The 20,466-nt window shown below is 42.3% G+C and overlaps 1 protein-coding gene across 3 annotated transcripts in view; it reads left to right on the top strand.

The window, feature by feature from the left end:
- The window catches only part of IQGAP3 (IQ motif containing GTPase activating protein 3), a 60,461-nt gene extending 41,365 nt beyond the window's left edge, over positions 1-19,096 (top strand). The window contains exons 24-38 of one of the 3 annotated variants that reach the window (XM_012548181.3): positions 1,047-1,199; positions 1,498-1,661; positions 2,159-2,383; positions 3,143-3,283; positions 8,783-8,867; positions 9,213-9,445; positions 12,021-12,153; positions 12,317-12,419; positions 13,858-13,984; positions 14,648-14,735; positions 15,646-15,858; positions 16,524-16,690; positions 17,061-17,162; positions 17,787-17,895; positions 18,887-19,096. In XM_012548181.3, coding sequence (XP_012403635.3) covers positions 1,047-1,199; positions 1,498-1,661; positions 2,159-2,383; positions 3,143-3,283; positions 8,783-8,867; positions 9,213-9,445; positions 12,021-12,153; positions 12,317-12,419; positions 13,858-13,984; positions 14,648-14,735; positions 15,646-15,858; positions 16,524-16,690; positions 17,061-17,162; positions 17,787-17,895; positions 18,887-19,000 — 2,157 coding nt within the window. In that variant the 3' untranslated portion in view covers positions 19,001-19,096. Of the gene's footprint in view, positions 1-1,046; positions 1,200-1,497; positions 1,662-2,158; positions 2,384-3,142; positions 3,284-8,782; positions 8,868-9,212; positions 9,446-12,020; positions 12,154-12,316; positions 12,420-13,857; positions 13,985-14,647; positions 14,736-15,645; positions 15,859-16,523; positions 16,722-17,060; positions 17,163-17,786; positions 17,896-18,886 lie in introns of those variants that run through there. The other 2 variants (XR_004233929.1, XR_004233930.1) reach the window with 2 other exon arrangements.
- The last annotated feature ends 1,370 nt before the right edge of the window (positions 19,097-20,466 follow it).

The following is a 20,466-nucleotide window of genomic DNA, read 5'->3' as shown; positions in this document are numbered from 1 at the left end:
AGCATCATTATTCTCCTTGGTATGGGCTCCAGCTTAGACCATTAAGCCCTTGAGGTGTGTTTCTTGGCCATTCCCTTGCATGCTAGGAGGAGTTGCCAATCAGATCATTGCCACCTTCTTTAAAACAGCTGGATTTCATAAATTCTCCCAGTTTCTCATTTTGGTTTGAATCTTCTTTGTAGCAAGAGCATTCTAGTCAAAGATTTCTGGTCAAATTCTATTCTGTTCCCTACTATCCTTGGTGGAGATGGAGTCCAGGAGACACCCCCCAGAGAGAATCCCTTTTTCATACAATATTTTCCCTCCTTGTACCCCTTTTCCCTCAGGATAGAAAGAGAAGTATGCCATTCTCAGTAGGAGAGACCATTGAAAAGTCACCCCTCAACTTGATCTTCACCCTCCATTCTGTCCCACTTCTCATCTTGCTACATAAATGCTCTTAATAATAATAATTATTATTAAGTGTAATTGTTTGTTGCCTGGCAAATAGTAGATACCATATAAATGTTAGCTATCATTATTATTGAGATAATAATTGTAGAGTATTTGGTACCTGGTACATAATAGGTTGTATATAAATTTTACTTATTATTATTAAATGAAATAATAAATGTAAGGTGCTCAGTACAGTACCTGGCATGTAGTAAGTACTCTATAAATGCTGGTTGCTGTTGTCTTTATTACCTTTCCCCATTCTCCTCAACCTGATCTTCACCCTCTATTCTATTCCACTTCTCATCTTCTTATATAAATACTCATAGTAGTAGTTTTTATTATTATTATTATTATTATGTGAGATAATAACTGTAAAGTTCCCAGTACAGTGCCTGGCACATAGTAAGTACTCTATAAATGCTGGTTGCTGTTGTCTTTATTTCCTTTCCCCAGTCTCCCTCCACTTATCAATCGTCCCAGGTTCACATCCATGCCTTAAATTGCAGCTTTAGGCTGCTAAGAGGTGAAGCTCTGCCCTGCCCCAACCCCGGCATCAGACCATATGTTCTGGGTTGGATCTTGAGGTTTCCCTCTCTTTTTATCACCCCCAGGAGGTTGTTTCGCACAGCAAGAAGCTGACCAAGAAGAACAAGGAGCATCTGTCAGACATGATGGTGCCAGACAGGCGGAAAGGATTAAAGTCACTAAGCAAAGAGAAACGGCAGAAATTAGAGGCCTACCAGCACCTCTTTTACCTGCTCCAGGTGAGTAGAGGACACTGGAACGTGAAGGAAGCCCTGCCCTCTGCCCCCTCCCCCCCAAGCTCCCTTAAGGATTGGCGCCTCCAAGGTTATATCCATCTTCCTACCTCTGCTTGAGTCAGCGTTGCTGGTAATGTAGCATCCTGGTGACCTCTCCCTTGATTTCTTCAATGAGCTGCTGTCTCTCACCTGCCCCAGGTGACAGAGATCACTCCACCACTTTAAAGGTACCCCTTTTATGGGTCTCATCTATAGCCCTCTTGCTACTGTTTATAGCCACTCCCATCCTTCTCTCCTGCAGACCCAGCCCATTTACCTGGCCAAGCTAATCTTCCAGATGCCACAGAACAAGACCACAAAATTTATGGAGTCAGTCATTTTTACCCTGTACAATTATGCCTCCAATCGCCGAGAAGCCTACCTCCTTCTCCAGCTTTTTAAGACTGCCCTCCAGGAGGAAATCAAGTAAGTGTGACAGGAAGGTGGGGTGTGAAAGGAAAATACCAAGAATAACAAGGCAGACATGAGAAAGGACTCAGTGTTAGAAGGTATCAGAACCACTTCCCAAGGGAGTCTTTATTTCTGAAAGTCCTGAGTCACCAAAATGACCATTTCTTCAGGTATAAGAAGGGAGAACTGGCCCTGTGACTCTGTCCTTGTCTTCTTACTCTGGGTCAGAGGTGAGGTGATTTCGTGATGGCCATTTGGCAAGGACAAGATATGGCACCATAGGTAAACACATTAGCCAAAAGGACTAGGCTAGACAAAGAGACTTCCTAAACATTGGAAACCCCAGAGCCACGTTCCTGAGGGACAGAGACCTTGACTAGGCAAGGGTCAAAAAGGATGGTGAGATTTAGAAGGAACCTTAGAAGTCATATCTAGCCCAGCTTCCTCCCGTGTTCCAATGGGAAGTGTGTTGTCTTATGGAGAGTGAAAAGCGTGTTCCCCTTGTGTCGTAGATCCAAGGTTGAACAGCCCCAAGATATGGCGATGGGCAACCCAACAGTTGTCAAGCTGGTGGTGAGCTTCTACCGCAATGGCCGGGGACAGAGCGCCTTGCGGGAGATCCTGGGCGGAGTGATCCAGAATGTCCTTGAAGATAAGACACTCAGTGTCCACACTGACCCCATTCATCTTTATAAGACCTGGATCAACCAGATGGAGGCCCAGACTGGGCAGCGGAGGTGAGACGAGTAGGGAGCTGGTGGATTGCCTTGGTCTTGGGTTACACAGTGGGGTGAAAAACCTTTGAAGGTGATAAGCAAGTGGTGCAAATTAGGTGTCAGCTTTGATGAAGAAATGAAGGGGTGGGGTCTAGAGAAAAGGTAGAGATGAGATATCCCTTGAAGGTGATTTTGAGGGGAGTTTTGCAAATGAAGCCATATGCAAAGGGCCACAGTTGCTAAGTTGGTGCAGACATATGACTTGTCAGGCTTGCTAGGCTGGGGGTATGGACACTTGTGTGCAGCTTTTGGCAACCTAGGAGGCAAATGTAACTAAACAGGATGCTGTCCCATCCGGCATCTTAGGAGTGGGTGGTCCCATAGGTCATGTAAACAGGGTGAAGATGTTTCTCAGACTGAAGGAGGGGGAAGGTTGACTCTTTTCTGACCCAGGCCTTCCCACGTTGTTTGCTCCTTCCTTATCCCGTTTGGGGCTCATTCCCCAGATCTGTAGGTTCCCCCATCCCCCTTCTGTCTTCTTTTTCCTGAAACCCCTCCCCCATTAGAATCTCTCCTATTTTGCCCAATCTCTTTTCTTCGATGTTGTCTGATCCCCTCTGATGGCTTGGGTTGTTCTGAACAAAGTCTTACAATTCCAGCTCATTGGGTAGATTTGTTTGGGGACTGGGATTTCCTTGGGATTGGTAGCATTCCTTGTAATGTAATTCTAGGCCATGGAAGTAGCTCAGTGAACAAGCCCTTGATTTTCTTTGTCCACAGCCACCTCCCCTATGATGTTACCCCTGAGCAGGCTCTGAGTCATCCGGAGGTCCAGAGACGGATGGACATCAGCCTACGAAACCTTCTTAATGTGACAGAGAAGTTTCTTGCAGCTATCACCTCATCTGTGGATCAGATCCCGTATGTAGGCTCTTACCTAAGCGGAGAATTAAATTGGGGAAAATTCTTTCAGGTTTGGGGTAGGTAGGGGCAGCTTGGAATAAAAAGGTTAGGAGTTGTCAAGCTTGGAAGGATCCTCGAGAAAGAAAGAATTGAGTAGCTCTGGGAAGGAATTGAGTATGGGCAGCAGAAAGAGGGCACTTTGGTACAGAAGAACTCCTCCAGGGAGGAGGAGTCAGGGTAAGCAGGGGTGCCTTAAAGGTTCTTCCTGGGGAGTCCAACCTGGGAAAGAGCCTGGGATATACCCTCTGGTTTTGGTCATTGCGCGTAAAAAAAATAAATAAATAAATAAGACCAGATGGTGCCAGAGAAGGATTAGAGAAGAGTACTTATTTTTAATGGTGGCAGGAGGAAGGAGGAGATAGGTAGATTTGCCACATAAAAATAGACTGAAAACACCCCGACTTTTCAGCCTGGAAAGACAAAGGGTTAGAGGAGATAATAGTAACAGTCATAGCCCAGGTTCCTAGAGTGCTTTAAAGTTTACAAAGCATCTTTCCTCACCATCACTCTGTGGTAGGTACTATAAGTATTATTATCCCCATTTTATAGATGAGGCCCAGAGAGATGGCGTGAATGGCCATCCAAACTAGTAAGTGGCTGAGTTAGGGCTTGAATCTAGATTTTCCTGATTCCCATGCTGTCTCTCAAGGTTCCTAAAGTCATGGTCTGTCTGGGTAAGGTAAGGGCCCAATCCATTCAACCATCCATCCATCCATCTGTGTATTCATTAGAATGAATCCAGTGGACGTTTATTGAGCACTGAGCCTGACACTATGTGCTGGGTGGAAGATGCAGGTGAAGTGTAAAATAATTGAGGAGATTCTAGTTGAGTTGGGCCACCAGAACATATATGTTATGTGAGTAAGTAGACTGAACTTAGGATAGAAGACAAGGGACCTCCTCTGAAAGTGTGGAAGAGGCAATTAGTACACAAATCAGAGTAGCCTTAGGGTGGTCTCCATCCTGAAGAGGTGAGCTCAGGAAGGGTCTGTAGGAATAAGTTCATGGGCTCAGAATGGGCTATTAAGGACAGCATGTTATCAGGGAGAAACAACTAAATGGCGCTGAGTTTAAATCTGGCATCAGACACTTAACGAGCTGTGTGATCCTGAGCAAGTCACTTATTCCTATTTGACTCAGTTTCCTCATTTGTAAAATGATCTGGAGGACATGACAAATCACTCTAGTATGTTAGCCAAGAAAATCCCAAATGGGGTCATAAAGAGTTGGATGACAGAACCACATTATCATGGAAAGAATGCTGTACTTAAGAGTCTAAAGACAGGGCTGTTTCTTGGGTCTAACTCTGTTTGACCTCAGACAGCTAAGATTGAATTTAGCTTCAGTCTCTACATCTGTAAAATGGGATGATATCTCCCTTGGGGGTGTTACATTTGGGTAGGTTGATTCACTTAACAAGTATTCATTAAATATCTACCATTGTATATGTTACTGTGTCTGGCAGCTAAGAATACCAAGACAAAAACAAATCAGTAGCTGCCCTCAAGGAGTTTACAATTCTATAGGATCTGTGGTCTTCTACATGTGAGTGCTTCCTTCTGTGATGCAGATCTTCACCCATCTACTCCTCACACTGTGCAGTTCTTGCTCAGATTCACCCATAATTTTTCCATGTGATGTCCACCCAGTGTCTTGAGGGTCTTCTTGTAGAGTACATTCTCAACTCCCTTTTCTCATTCCATTTCTCTCTAATGGTGTCCTTTATACCCCTTCTCTTATGTATTTCTTCATTGCTGATATATCACATTCTACTTACCATGTACCACTGGGTTGTCTTCTAGGAGACCACTACTTTGATTCTTTGGAGAATCGTCTATGACTTTCAGCCAGGGTTATTGTGAGGATCAAATGAGATAATGTTTCTAAAGTTCTTGACATAGTGCCCAGCACTTGGTAGATGCTATATAAATGCCAGCTATTATTGTTATTCCACTTAAATTTTAAAATATATCTGGGATATTCTGGCTAGTTGGGCTCTTGCAAAGTGTGCTCTGCAAACATGTTGTTCTTCCCACTGTTTCCACTATTTTATGAGATGATATTTATAATCTTGTGTCAAACAAGTTTATATTCTCTTGTCTCCCTTTACTAGTCAAGAATGTCAAATGTTTGCTCTCTGACATGGATTTTAGACTCTCAATTTCGGTTGTAGCAAAGTCTATGTTGATTTTTCTTTTATCTACATGGAAGTTTTAAAAATATCTTGCCTTCTCAATTTTAGTTTTTTAATTTTGTGTGTGTTAATCCTCAAGTTTTAAAAATGATAATAACTTTTTACTTTTCAAAATATATGCAAAAGAGAATTTTCAACAGCCACCCTTATAAAACCTTGCATTCTAAATTTTTCTCTCTCCTTCCTTAGACAATAAGTAATCCAATATAGATTACATGTATATGGTTCTTCTAAACATTTAGTTTGCTTTTGATTTTGTTTTTTGCTCTTAATGGACCAGTTCCTTGGGTTGTTCTTCCAACTACATATCATAGTCCAGACAATAGATCCACTTGGGCCTTCCTATGTGCTTCCTTGATGATCTAAATGTACATAGGCAACTGATTTGGAAATGGCTCCCACATCAGTAACCAGTCATTTCCTGTCTGTTAGAATATAATACATTTGATTTTTTGATGATTTTTATTCAGTGTTCTCAGTGTCCAATATCTCCCATCTTGTTGAAAAAAATAGTCATGTTATGTAGGCATGAGGCTTCTATGCAGTCTCTGAGCTTTTGTCCTTTCTTGTTTCTTACTCTTGAACCAAGTTTTCCATTCCAACATTTTTCTTTGTCATTTTCCCTAAGCCCATTTTTGACTTGAAATCAACAAGCATGAAAGTATGTGTTGATTCTTGAGAAAATTTCTTTACTTCCATTTTCTCTACAACTGTTAGTATATAAATTACAGTTATTTTCATGATGATCTTTTCTTCCAAATCTTATTATCAACACAACAAAATAAGATGACTAAATATCCTATCAAAAAGCTGTTTTCTTGTTGCCCTCAGACCACAATAAAACCAAGTCTCATCAGCTCCTCCATTTGTCTCTTAAAGGAGAAGCCATCCTTTCATTCATTTATTTTATTCTATGGTTTCATTTACAGTCAAAATGTCAAAATTACCGAAATTGAGAGTAGCTGTCTAGTGCAATCCATATCTAAATGGAATCCCCACTATAATGTGTCCAACAAGGATCATCCCACGCCTAATTCATTTCTTCCAGGAAAATATCTACTAGATCAGAACTTCTCATTGAGAATATCAACAGCCAAGTTAATGTTTATAGATGGTCTAAAAACTGATTCTTAACATCTTCTGCTTCCTTTGCCATCATTCTGACCTTGTCCCGGTAGGAGAAGAAAGAATCCAAATAAGACTAAGAAGAGTTTATACTTTTTCTTTATTTTATATGTTGTTCTGGTAAAAGAACTCATCAAGTGGCCAGAGGAAGCCTCTTGGGGCTTCTACCTTCACAACATCTCTTATATTTGTCCCTCTCTCCTCTGACCCTGCCACGACTGTGGCATAGGTCCTCATCATCTCATACCTTGATTATTACAATAGCCTCGGGATGATTGCTCCCACCTCTATCCATCTTCCATACAAGTTGACCAAGTCACTCTCCAATGTCTCCCCGTTTCCCCCAGGATTAATAACCATAAAGTCCCCATTAGACTGTGAATTCATTGAAAGCTCTTCTTTGTATACCCAGGCTTTATACAGTCCCTGGCACACAGTAATTGCTTAATAAATATTTTTGACTAATTCTGTTTGGCTTTTAGAACCCTTTACAACCTTTAGCATGGTGTCTGGCACACAGTAAGTACTTACTAAATGCATACTGTTCAGCTGGGTTTTATAGCCCTTCACAAGCCTGGTTCTTCCTGCCTATCCAATCTTAAGAGATGACGCCTTTGTGGTGTCTTTTCACTATTCCTGGAATGCTCTGCCTCCTGGTTGACTTCAAGACTCACTTCAAACCTCACCCTGTATAGGAAGCCTTTCCCAGGCCCCCAGCGGCTCCAGTGCCTTCCTATTGAGGTGTTACCTACATAGTTATTTATGTACTGTTTCCCCCACTAAAATGTGAGCTCCTGGAGATCTCTCTGTATCCACAGCACCTAGCATGCAGATAAATGATAATAGTTTTAGTTAAATATTAATAAATGTTTGTTAGTTGTTGACTGACTGAAGTCTTTTAAGCCTGGTGGATGCTGCCTTCAAGAACATAGCAAGATGAGACATCACAGTAAGCTTTTGGAAAGATGCTTTTGTGAGAATCAAGTGAGAGAGCATGCAGATGAAATATTCTGCTACTAAAACTCTATGAGGACAATATGGTAACATAGTGAATAGAATGTTGGACTTGAAACCTGAGTTCATTTTTTGGGGACACTTATTCTAAGCAAGGCGCTTAACTCCCATTTACTTCAGTTTCCCCATCTGTATAACTGGGGGGTTTTATGCCCTAATATATGGTCAATTTTTGTGTACATGAACCACCAAGAAAAAAAGTATACTCCTTTCTATCTCCATTCAGTTTTTCCAAAGGTCTATCATACCTAACTTTTCTAAAATTCAATTTACCTCCTAAACTTCTTTCTTATTTATTTTGTGCTTCAATTTATCTAATTCTGAGAGAGCAAGATTGAGATCTATCTGTATAATTGGGACAATAGTAGCAGCTCCCTCCATGGTTATTGTGAAAATCAAATAAGATAATAATTAAGTGCTTAGCATGGAGCCTGGCATATGCAGTAAGTGCTATGTGTGTTAATTATTATTGTCATTGTATGTAGAGCACTTTGCAAACTCAAAGCTCTATATAAATGCCAACTGTAAAAATTGTTGTTAAAATTTGGGCACTGCCAAGAGTATTGGAGGTATATCTTTATCAAAGGACCAGACATATACTTTTGTGCTCAGTGAAGGCTTCCTACTTGGTTGGTTAATCCTTGACCTTGGAGGCCAGCTAACCATGGCAAGCTTCTGTATCCTTCCATGGGATCTTTCTCAGTGCCATGTTTAGAGACTTTTCAGATTTCTGGGTTTGAGGAACTTCCAGGTTTGCATGTTATGTGAACGTTGGATGTGTGGTTATGGGGAGCTGTGAGAGATGCTTGAGCAGGGAAGGAACATGATGCTTTAGGAAAGTAAATTTGGTAACATGTACAGGATGGATTGGAGGAAAGGAGAGTGGTGGCTGTGGGGATGCAAGAAGTGTATGAAAGAAATCTGAGGCGGGTGGCGGGGGGGAGGGGTGCAGTTGGAAGCTTAGAAGGAATCCCTCCATCTTCATTTTCAGAGGTGACATCAAAGGGCATATACCTGGATGACAAAGAGTAAAGTTCTCTCACTTGGTGCATTTGCTGTTGGGGATGGGGGAAAGGAATGAAGAAGGCGACATGTTTAGCCCCCTGTTCTACCTTCTGTTTCAGATATGGGATGCGTTATGTTGCAAAGGTCCTGAAGACTTCTCTGGCTGAGAAGTTTCCCAGTGCTACAGAAAGTGAGATCTGTAAGGTGAGTGCCTAGGATGACCAGGGTCACCCCGTCCGTGTCTTTCTCGCCAAATAGCACAGCCTCTTTCTTAGCCTCATTGGTCCCAGAGCTCTCCCCAGAAGAACAGAAGGGAAGAAGAGAACTCCAAGAAAGGAGACTTAAATTGACCCAAGTTTTGAGGCTAAAAAACTGGATTTTCCTCCTCTTTTAGGACTCTGCTGAGGGAGGCAGGCCAAGCTTTGCTTTGCTTTATTGTGGGATATTAGGCAAGTCCCCTTGAGGAGGAACTGGACCCCAAAGATCCCAGAGGGCTCTGACATCAGTGGGAACTAGCATGTGATTCTCTCCTGTACTCTACACCCTCAGGTAGTGGGGAACCTCTTGTACTACCGATTCCTGAACCCAGCCGTGGTAGCCCCCGATGCCTTCGATATTGTGGACCTCACAGCAGGTGGTGCCCTGACATCCTCCCAGCGCCATGTCTTAGGAGCTGTGGCCCAACTCCTCCAACATGCTGCAGCCGGCAAGCCCTTCTCTGGAGAGAATGGGCACCTTCGGGTTCTGAATTCCTACTTGGAGGAGACACACCTCAAGTTCAGGTCTGTGGGTCATGCTCCCCCTGTCCTCAGCTTCTGTGGGAATCTTCTCTCTCCCCCAAAGTTGGCGCACCCAAAATCCTCTTCCCCCCACTTTTTTCAATTTTTTAAACACTGTTATTTAAAGTTTTGAGTTTAAAATTCTATTCTTCCCTCTCCTTCCTCTCCCAGAGACAACAAGCAATTAAATGTAGGTTATATATATGCAAATATGTAAAATATTTCCATATTAGTCATTTTGTACAAGAAAACTCAAGTTAAAAAAGAAAATGAAAGAAAGTAAAAAATAGCATCTCCAGTCTGGATTCAGTAAATATCAGTTCTTTCTCTGGAGACAGATAGTATGCTTCATCATTAACTTGAGCCTGACCTGCATTTCTGCATAAATCTCACCTGGTCATAGTATATGACCCTTGTGGTATATTGCTATAATCTCTTTGCCTAGTATTTTATTTAAATTTTTTTGCATCAGTATTCACTAGGGAAATTGGTCTATAATTTTCTTTCTCTGTTTTGACTCTTCCTAGTTTGGGTATGAATTGTGTCCAAAAAAAGAATTTTAGTAGAACTCCTTCATCTGTTTTTCCAAATAGCTTATTGGGATTAATTATTCTTTAAATGTTTGGTAGAATTCCCTTATGAATCTATCTAGTCCTGGGGATTTTTTTTTTCTTAGGAACTTCATTGATGACTTGTTCAATTTTTTTTTTCTAAGACTATTATTTAAGTACTTTATTTCTTCATCTGTTGATCTGGTTAACATATTTTAATAGTATTTTATTCCTTTAAATACACACAAAAATACTTTTCAGCATTCACTCCTGCAAAACCTTGTGTTCCAGATTTTTCTCCCTTCCTTCTTCCCAAGACAGCAAGCAATCTAATATAGGTTAAAATGTGCAGTTCTTCTAACCATATTTCCATATTCATCATGCTGTGCAAGAAAAATCAGATCAAATGGGGAGGAAAAAAAACCATGAGAAAAATAAAACGGCAAGCAAACAGCAACAAAGTGAAAATATTATGCTTTAATCCATATTCAGTTTCCATAATTCTTTCTCTGGGTATGTATGATACTTTCCATCACAAGGCTATTGGAATTGCCCTGAATTGCCTCATTGTTGAAAAGAGCCAAGTCTATCACAATTTATCATCACATAATATAGTTGTTATTGGGTACAATGTTTTCTTGGTTCTGCTCATTTCACATAGCATCATCAGTTCACGTAAGTCTTTTCTAGGCTTTTCTGAAATCAGCCCGCTCATCATCTGATATAGAACAATAATATTCTATCACATTCATATGCCATAATTTATTCAGCCATTCCTCAACTGAAAAGCATACACTCAATTTCCAGCTCCTTGCCCCACTACAAAAAAGGGCTGCTACAAACATTGGGCATAGCTCCAAATAGTTCTCCAAAATGGTTGGATCATTTTACAACCCCATTGACAATACATTGGAGTCCCAGTTTTCCTACATCCCCTCTAATATTTATAATTTTTTCTTGTCAAGAAGTCACATAGCTTCTAACAACTGTCTTAATTTCCTCTTCATTTGATGGTGAATTCACTCCTTTCATTTTTGATACTAGTAACTTGATTTTCTTCTTTTCTTTTTTAAATCAAATTAACAAATGCTTTATTGGTTTTTATTTTTTCATAAAATCAGTTTCTAGTTTTATTAATTCAGTAGGTTTTGGTTTTCAGTTTTATTTAATCTCACCTTTGATTTGTTTTTTGTTTTTTGTTTTTTTTTTTTGGCTGAGGCAATTGGGGTTAAGTAACTTGCCCAAGGTCACACAACTAGGAAATGTTAAGTGTTTGAGCTCAGATTTGAACTCAGGTCCTACTGACCTCAAGGCTGCTGCTCTATCCATTGCACCATCTTTGATTTTTTTTAAAGGATTTCCGATTTGGTGTTTAACTGGGGATTTTTAATTTGTTCTTTTTCTAGTTTTTGCATGCCCAAATTCATTGATCAGAATCCGTATATATATATTTTTAAATCAGAATCATCTTACAGGAGAATTCTGGGTGTCTAGTGGAAAAATGTTCATTGGAGAGTAGTTCTTTGTTGGTAGAATGACTTTGAAAAAAGTCTTTAAAAACTTAAATTTTTCTATTATGTTAAAGTGGATAGAAAGCTTTTTTCTACAACAACAATCCTATCAAGAAGGTTGTTTGGGAATTATGGTTCCTATACTACAGAGGAGAAAACTGAGGATGAAAAAGTTAAATAATCTGCCCAAGGTCCTACAAGCTGGCCATTGTTTGTGTTGGAATTTGAACCTACATTTCCTGATTTCAGATGCTGATCTTTTTTTTACTATACTCTATAAAATGTTCACTTTGGACTATTGATTTCTTATGGTTATAGTGTCAGGTGGCATAGAAAAATGGAATAGGTCAAAGGAGAAGAAGAATCTGAGAGACCTGGCCTTGATTTAAAACTCATTACAAGTCTCTGGGGGTGGCAGGAAGTGTGTGAGGGATTAAGTTGGAATAACAGACCATAAGGCTGGAGATCTTTCCTAGTCTTTCACTTCATACTTCTCTCCCTTCCTCTCTGAGATAGGAAGTTCATCTACAAAGCCTGCCGGGTACCAGAGCCTGAGGAACGCTTCGCCATGGATGAGTACTCAGATATGGTGGCTGTGGCCAAACCTATGGTCTACATCACTGTGGGAGAGCTTATTAACACTCACAGGGTAAGGAGGGGGAGCAGGGAGGGCTTGGCACCCACCCTGCCATCTAGGATGCCCTGGGCCTCTTGTGACAAATGGTGGTGGGGACTAAGATAACTGGGGAATGAGAATAGTCTGAAGTTGAGTCTGGGCCCCAACTCTGACCTCATTCCCTCTTCCTTCATAGCTGTTACTGGAACATCAGGACTCAATCGCACCCGATCACCGAGACCCTCTGCATGAGCTCTTGGAGGATCTTGGGGAGCTACCTACCATTCCAGCTCTGATAGGTGACAACCCTCATCAGCAATCAGCCCAGGAAGGAAGGGAATAAGCATTTCTATAGTAGCTGCTTATGCCTTTAACATAAAAATATTGTCTCATTTGCTCCCACACACAGGGCACCTTCTTCCTCCTCCCATCCCTGTGAGCACAAGTACACAGGGTGAGAGAGGTCTGGTACCTTATGTTCCAGACCACACAGTTAGCAGTGATCTGATTTGAGATCTGAATCTGGGTTCTCTGACTCCAGGTGTTGGACTTCATTGTAAAGAAAGATACCCAATCTCAGTATAACGTCTTGGATGCCTCTTATTGTAACACAGAACAAAGAGCACAGCCAGAAGCCCCCTAGGATTCAAGAAAAAAGGGACTGGGTCAGGAGCCAGAAGCTTTAGCTCTGGGAGGCCTCTGGCAGGTCCCTAAGCCCCACTGATCCTTTTTCTTCATTTATACAATGAAGAGAACCATACTTTTACACTATAAATCATAGGATTGGAATGAACATCAGATAATAGAAACTAACTTTTAGTACATTGTAAACTGCATTTTTTTTTAATCCAACTTTATTCTCAGTTCCAAATTCTCTCTCTCCTTCCACTCATTGAAAATAAAATTACAATGAAAATACAAAACCCATTTCAAACTTGAAGTCACACAAATCAAATTTCCACATTGACCATCATTTATAAAGCACTTAGTGGATATTTGAGCTTTTTTTTTTGGGGGGGGGGGGTCATTGCGGAAGAAGAAAGCACTCTACAATTATAGGTAGAAGGCTTACATCTCATTTTTATTGATATTTTGCCTTTAATTTTTATTTCTACATATATTGCCCAACTACTGGACCAATCTCCTGCCACAAAAACTTTAAAAAAGAAAGGATTAGGGAAACTCAAACAATGCAACAGTCATGCCTGATAGTAAGTCTGTAGAGTTCAAACCTCTACAGAAAAGGAGTAGCATTTTCCCAACTCAGATCTGTGTTCACATCTTGCTCTGATTCTTAGGCACATTATTTCTGTGAATCTTTATTTCCTCATGTGTAAAGTAAAAATAATAATGTTTGTTCACATGCCTTACCTTACAAGAGTAAGGTAAACCCTTTGCAAACCTTAGATCACCAGAGATGTCAGTATACTTATTTACACTTTGTCCTCCCAGGAAAGGAACAACCACATGAACATGGACAGATCAAATACAGAATGAGAGTGGAAATCAGTTTTGTAAAACAGGCCCTGACTCCTCCTTTATCTTTTCCATATTTTGCTATTTCAGATGGGAAATGACAAAAAGGGGCCAGAACAAATCCTTCCTACCCTTTTTCGAAGTCTTCCCAGAGGAAGTGGACTTCCAGTAGTTAAGAGGAAAGGAGGGAGATTCAGAGGGACTGAAAGGAAACCCAAGAGCACTCTGTGTCCCTGACTCCCTATCCTGTCCCTTTTCTAGGTGAGAATCTAACTTCAGATGGGAACCAGGACATGAGCCAGTTGGAAATATCTCTGACACTCACCAACAAATTTGAGGGACTTGAGACTGACCCTGAAGACACTAATGTCAGGAGCCTCTTGCTAAGGTGAGCAGTACCCAGGTCATCCCCACTGCCCCTCAGACAGGTGACACCCTAACCTGGCTATTCAACTGCCTTTCCATGAACATATGAGAATGTTCAATTTCTGCTATATTGGTTTCTTGTTCTCATTCAATCAGTGAACTAAAGGATAGAGTCTCCCCTTTCCCTCTATTCTCTGTAGTTGAAGCTTGAGGGGATGGGTTTTTTTTAAGATGGTTGGGAGATAATGGTGAAGACTGAGCTGAAAGGCTTAGAGATCAAGCTCATTAAATAGGGAAACTTGTAAATAGAGCTGTCCAAAAATGAATCGGCTGGCTGCCTAATTCTGGAAGTCGCTGAATGAAAGCCAGATGATTACTTGTCAAGAATGTTGTGAAGGGGGTGTCTATTTGGGTGTAGAATGGACTTTGACACTTTTAAAGCTGCTTCCAATTCTTAGATTCTGTGATTCTGTCATTGGGATCTCTGGGACAGGCCATGTGAAGGGACTGGTGGAGGAGGGATTTTTTTTAATGTTCAATCCTATGTATTTACTGCCTCTTTGCCCCATGATGCCAATGACTGAATCTTCCATCCTCTATCAAACACCCCTGAGGCAGAACAATGACCCTGCCCTGCCCCCTTTTCCCCTTACATCAAGGGGATCCATCCCATTCTCCTCCACAGCACCAAGCAGATGTTGGTTGATATCATCCAGTTCCAGGCAGGAGATTCCCTTCAGGACATTCTGTCTCTCTTACCATCAGGAGAACAGGTGAGGTTGAGCTGGGGGTAGGTGGGGAGGCATCTCAGTCCTTGATCTGTACCCCATCCTGACCTGATTACCCAGAGTCTGGAGGGAAAAGCAGTGGAAGGAGGGGTTCCCCCCCACCTCTGCTGGGTGAGAGAAAGCACATGCTAATAGGACAAATGCTCTCAGTACTAGATGGATAGAAGGAGGAATAGTTACATGGCTCAGTGGATAGAACTCTGAGTCTGGAATCAAGAGGACCTGAGTTCAAATGTGGCCTTAGACACTCACTAGCTGTGGGATTAATCCACTGGAGAAGGAAATGGCAAACCACTCTAGTATCTTTGCCAAGAAAAGTCCATTGAGAGTATTAACGTGCTAGGGTTCACAGGGTCATGAAGAGTCCCCTGTACTTTTACTATCTTAGTCATGTTTCTCCCTAATGTTATTGATGAGTTGTTTTCCCTCCTGTCTGACCCCATTTTAGGGTTTTCTTGACAAAGAAATTGGAGTGTCTTCCTCTTTCCTTCTCCAGCTCATTATACAGATGAGAAAACTGAGGCAAACATGGTGAAGTGACTTGTCCCAGATTTGAACTCAGGAAGATGAGACTTTCTGACTCCATACCCAGTACTTTATCCCCTGCATCACCTAGCTGCCCTATAAATGAGGGAAAAGGGCAGTCCAAATAGCTTAATCTACCTTTCCAAAGATCTATAGCAAAAAAAAGGGATGCAGGTCCCTAATCTGGCTTCTACAATAGAAATTGGACCTTGGATCTTCTATCTTTTCTTCTTACCTCTGGAGTCAAGATACCCCACCCTTTACCCACCCCCACCCCCCCAGCAGTCTCCTTTCCTTCTTCTCCAGGGCTGCCCTGGCAGGAGGAATAGTGGTGATAATGTAGGAATTTTGTGTCTCTCCTCTCCTTCAGGAAACTGCTCATCACATACTAATGTCCCGTCGCCAAGCCTTTGAGACCCAGATCCCAGAGCCACTAAAACGTCGTCGGTCGCTGGCTGCTCAATCCCTCCTGTCGATAAGAGAAAAGCAACGAAGAATCCTGAAGAACCTTCGTCACCTTGAGAGTTTGGGAATTGTGACTTCTGCGGATGGTTATCAGGGACTGGTGGATGAGATAGCCCAGGTAGCTGACCCAATGCCATATCTGGTTCTGCACCTCTACCTGGCACCCAAAACCAAAACTGGTCATGTCCCACTTTTCTGGGAACCTGAAGACCCCCAAAACTGGTCTTTTTAGGGAAAGATAATTAAACTGTTTTGAGGAAGAAAGCTATTAAAATATCTCCTTTTCTCCCGGGAGGGTGAAGACCTCAAAACAAATCCTTTTCTGAATGGGGGTCGAGGAGATGTACTTCAAGCCATTCTTTATATAAAAAGGAAAAGAGAATTGAAATCATACTTCTCTTCCTGTCTTGGGGGGATACCTTTGAAACTTCTTGCTCCTTATTCCTTTATTCCATAAATAATTACTGCTGTTCAGAGCCCTGAGGGTGGACTCTAGGGAAGATATCAAGTTTAGGTAAGACAAAGTCCCTTCCCTCATGGGGTCTGTTAGGAGAATAATACAGAATCATGGATGGCTGTAATACCAAATGTGTAATAAATTCATTAGAATAGTGCTAGCTCCCACTAGCACTTCCACAAATAGGGAAAGGTTGTTAACACCTGAGCATCTTCAGAATTCCCTTTGGGTAGAGACTAAGATGTGCAGTAGAGAAATCCCTAAAGGCCCTTCTTCTGCTGGGGAAATCCTGACACTGTCCCCCTCTGTTCTCCTCTTCCCTCCAGGACATTCGAAACCAGCGCCGTTACCGACAGAGGAGGAGGGTAGAGCTGGTGAAGCTTCGGGCCACCTTTCAAGGTCTGCTGGCCAAGACAGCCTTCTATGAAGAGCAGGGCGACTATTACAATCAATATATCCGCACCTGCCTGGACAACCTGGCCCACAGCCACAAGTAGGGCACTGGATCCCAGCCTGGCAGAAGGGTCAGGCCATGGCATTATCTTTCCCCACTTTCTCCCCCTCCTTTGGGAATGACCTTTGGGAGGATCAGTCTTTGAGTCCAAACCCTTACCCATCTAAATGACTTGTTCCCTTCTATCATTCTCCATGGCAACAGTTAACTAAAAGAGCATCTCTTTTTAAGATTTTGCTCAGTTATTTAATCCCTAAATGATCCCCAAGATCAAATGGAACATTGCTCGCTGCCAAATCAAGTGGGTTATTTTTTTTAACCTTAGCCAATGGGGTGTCCTTCTGATAATTACCCTTCTATCCTTTCACATTTGAGGGGATTCTTAGGTCTTTTTTAAATTTTAAAATAGGAATGACAAAAAGGGGAAGAAGCAGCCATCTCTACGTTACACCGCTGCCCAGCTCTTGGAAAAGGGAGTCTTGGTGGAAATTGAGGACTTGCCCATTACTCAGTGAGTGTAGCATCCCGGGGTGTGGGACATGTGGGTGTTTTCAGCCACATGAAAAGATAACTCTCCCCTCCCCCTGCCCGTGGGGTGCTCTAGGCTGATAGAGGAGAGAGAGCCCCATGCCCAAGGGCAGAAGGATAAGAGCAGAACAACCAGCTAGACTTGGAACTGGTAGATGGAGAGTAATTTCTGTAAAGTAAAATTGAGAGCTATCCCTCTGGGAAGGCTTACAGAAAATAAGCAGAGCTGGAAAGAAAGAGAAGGGTGAGGTTTGCAAAGAATGGGAGCATGTCTCCAGGGAGAGTAGTAGTCTATGTGAGGGATGGAGGAGAAATGGGGAGCATTTTCCCCATTACAGTGCAGAACAGACCAGTTCCAGGGACCCTAGGAGACATGGTGGGGGAGATTTTGAGAATATGGAAAGGAAATGGGGCTAAATGCATGTGGTTAGAACGTTCTTCTAATGAAGGGGAGACAAAAGAGGAAGCCAGGGATCTGAGTGATTTGTATCATTGCCCTTGTTCCATCAAGAAGGGGAAGACTGGTACATTCCCCTTCTGTAAATAAGGGAATCAGCTTCTGGAGGGGCAAAGTTGATCACCCTCTTTTTTCCTATTTCTCTGACAGTTTTCGAAATGTCATCTTTGACATCATTCCTGGGGAAGAGGCAGGAAAGTTTGAGGTGAATGCCAGGTTCATGGGCGTGGACATGGAGAGATTTCAAGTTCACTATCAGGTGAGTAGCTTGTCCCTGAAATCCTGATTAAAGAGAGACAAGGGACATAGGATGCTTCATCTGGTTTGATGCAGAGAAGGGGAGACAGGAAGGGGGCAACCTAAAGCTTGAGAGACGATGTTAGCTCTTCCTGGGCTGGGAAGCCAGAGGAACCCTTCCCCCTAGGAGGGCCTGACCAGCAACACAATGGGATTCCCATTGGTTCCTTCCGTGATTTCTACTCTGCTTTGTGGTCTCACTGACCAGGTGAACTTGGTCTGTGTAGAACCCCATTCTCCCCCAGGGATCATCTGCTTTGCTCCTGGAATTATTATTAGAGAAAATGAGATTAACTCAGCTCCCTCCTTCTTTCCTGTTAACTCCACTGCACATACCCTGACTCATGGCAGCATCTACAAAAAGGAGAGTCCTGGCTCAGTGCAGACCCCAAATCATATGGGCTGCTATCAGAGCAGTGGTTTACACTGATGTAGCACTTTCTCTACATCCTTCTAAACTATCCAGAATCAGCAAGCATTTATTAAGCTTTCACTGTGTGCCAGATATGCTAAAGTGCCGAGGATATGCAACAGAAGGCATAAGCAATCCCTGTCGTCAGGGATTTTACAGTCTTAACGGGGAAACAAGCAAAGAATGGTATACACAGGGGTAGAAGGTCGAAGGCAGTCTCAGGAAATAGGTCCAAAATAAAGTGATTCTTTATCTACCACCCTACACCTAAGGCATTTCAGAGGTAGAAGGAGGAAAAGTTTAAATGGAGTGAAGATGACAAGGAGGAAGGAAGCTGACACTTAAACAAGGCTTTAAGGCTTGCAAAGCAGTGTGCTACTTGAGCTTCCCAACAACCTTATGAGTAGAAGGAGGAATAAAGGCATTATTATCCCCACTTATCAGATGAAGAAACTGAGGCTCAGAGAAACTGCTTATAGTCACAGGGGTCTCTCTGAGGTAGGATTCAGAGGTCCTCAACAGTCTTTCCTCCCTTCCCCAGGACCTCCTCCAGCTCCAGTATGAAGGTGTGGCCGTGATGAAACTCTTCAACAAAGCCAAAATCAACGTGAACCTCCTCATCTTTCTTCTCAATAAGAAGTTATTCCTGAAATGATGGGTGGGGGGAGAAACACGAAACATCTCTTTACCCCATTCCAGCTGTTTTAATCTAACATGTGGCAACTAAAGCACTGAACTGCAAAGACCCCAACACCCGGCATCCTGGCTGACTCATTGTCTCCCCTAAGCAGGAGCTGGCACTCTGGGAAGGGGATTGGGGGCAGGAGGGGGCTGCCTTCTGCTTCTTCCATTCCTCCCGTATTCCAGAATCAGAGAGAAGCTCATAGAGGTGGGAAGGAAATGCAGCTCATTATTACAACCCAGGCTTGCATGCTTACACACACACACACACACACACACACACACACACACGGTACTCTAGCTTCTGACCAAAGAACCTCCCTCACTGGGGAGCTCACCACCTTCCAAAGGCTGCCCATTTACATCAAACCTAAATTTGCCCCTCCATGCTTTCTACCCAAGTAGAACAAAAGTAACCAGTCTTCCATGGCCCAACCCAGATTGCCTTCAGCCTGAGACCCCTCACAATCCTGGTCACCCCATCCCCGGACACAACTCCAGCCTGAGCGCAGTCCTGGACTCCTGATGTGTCGTGACCATGGCAGAGAACGGCAGGACTGCAACTTCTCGGACAGGACGCCTCTGCCGGCCAGAGCCCAACCTACAGAAAGAGGAATCGGGGTGATTGCTGATTTAAGTCCTTTGCTGCTGATTCTTCCCACTCTGGGTGTGGGATCATGTATTTTGGACTGATAGGGGACCAGAGGGAGGTTAAAGTTCTGGTGGTTGACTTTTAGTAGTATTGCAAGTAAAGTCTCTGGCCCCCGTTAGAGATTTAGAACTAGGCCATGTTTTAGAGATCATACAGCTCAATTCCATAATTTTACTGATAAAGAATGAGGCCCATAGATAAAATGGCTTGTGATGGTCATAATAGTAAGTGGCAGAGCCTGATCTGAATCTAGGCAAGATGATTATAGATCCAGAATGCCCAAATCTAGTGCTTCCAATTTTGGGGAAGGCTCACCAGCAACTGAAGTGCTTCTCCATTTTAAACTATTTTTTTCATAAAATTCTAATCATTTATTAAGCATCTTCCATGTGCTAGGCACTGTGCTAAGAATACAAAAAGAAGCAAAAGATTAAGGGCCCTGCCCTCAAGAAGCTTGCCATCTAATGGGTTAAAAAAGGAGAGGCAATGTAGAATTCCTAATCTCATTCTTCCTCCAACCTGCCCTTGATAAAAATTACTTTATTCTTGGGTCAGTAATTTATTTCCCTACCATTACTCAGAATGATTGTAAATTCCTATCCCTCGTATTCAATGTTTTCCAAATATTTGAGCTCACCCTACATGTGGGCCAAAAAAGACTTTTTATTCAAAACTGCCTTATATCCATCCTAGTTATAAAACTAAAAATATCCTCTTTATATTTAAGAATCACTTGGGGCAATAGGGTTCTCTTTTATATTTAAGGGTTCTCTCATATTTAAACATTC

Source organism: Sarcophilus harrisii, chromosome 4 (genome assembly GCF_902635505.1).
Source record: "Sarcophilus harrisii chromosome 4, mSarHar1.11, whole genome shotgun sequence".
In the NCBI taxonomy this organism is placed as follows: Eukaryota; Metazoa; Chordata; class Mammalia; order Dasyuromorphia; family Dasyuridae; genus Sarcophilus; species Sarcophilus harrisii.
This window is presented reverse-complemented; position numbering and strand designations above follow the sequence as displayed.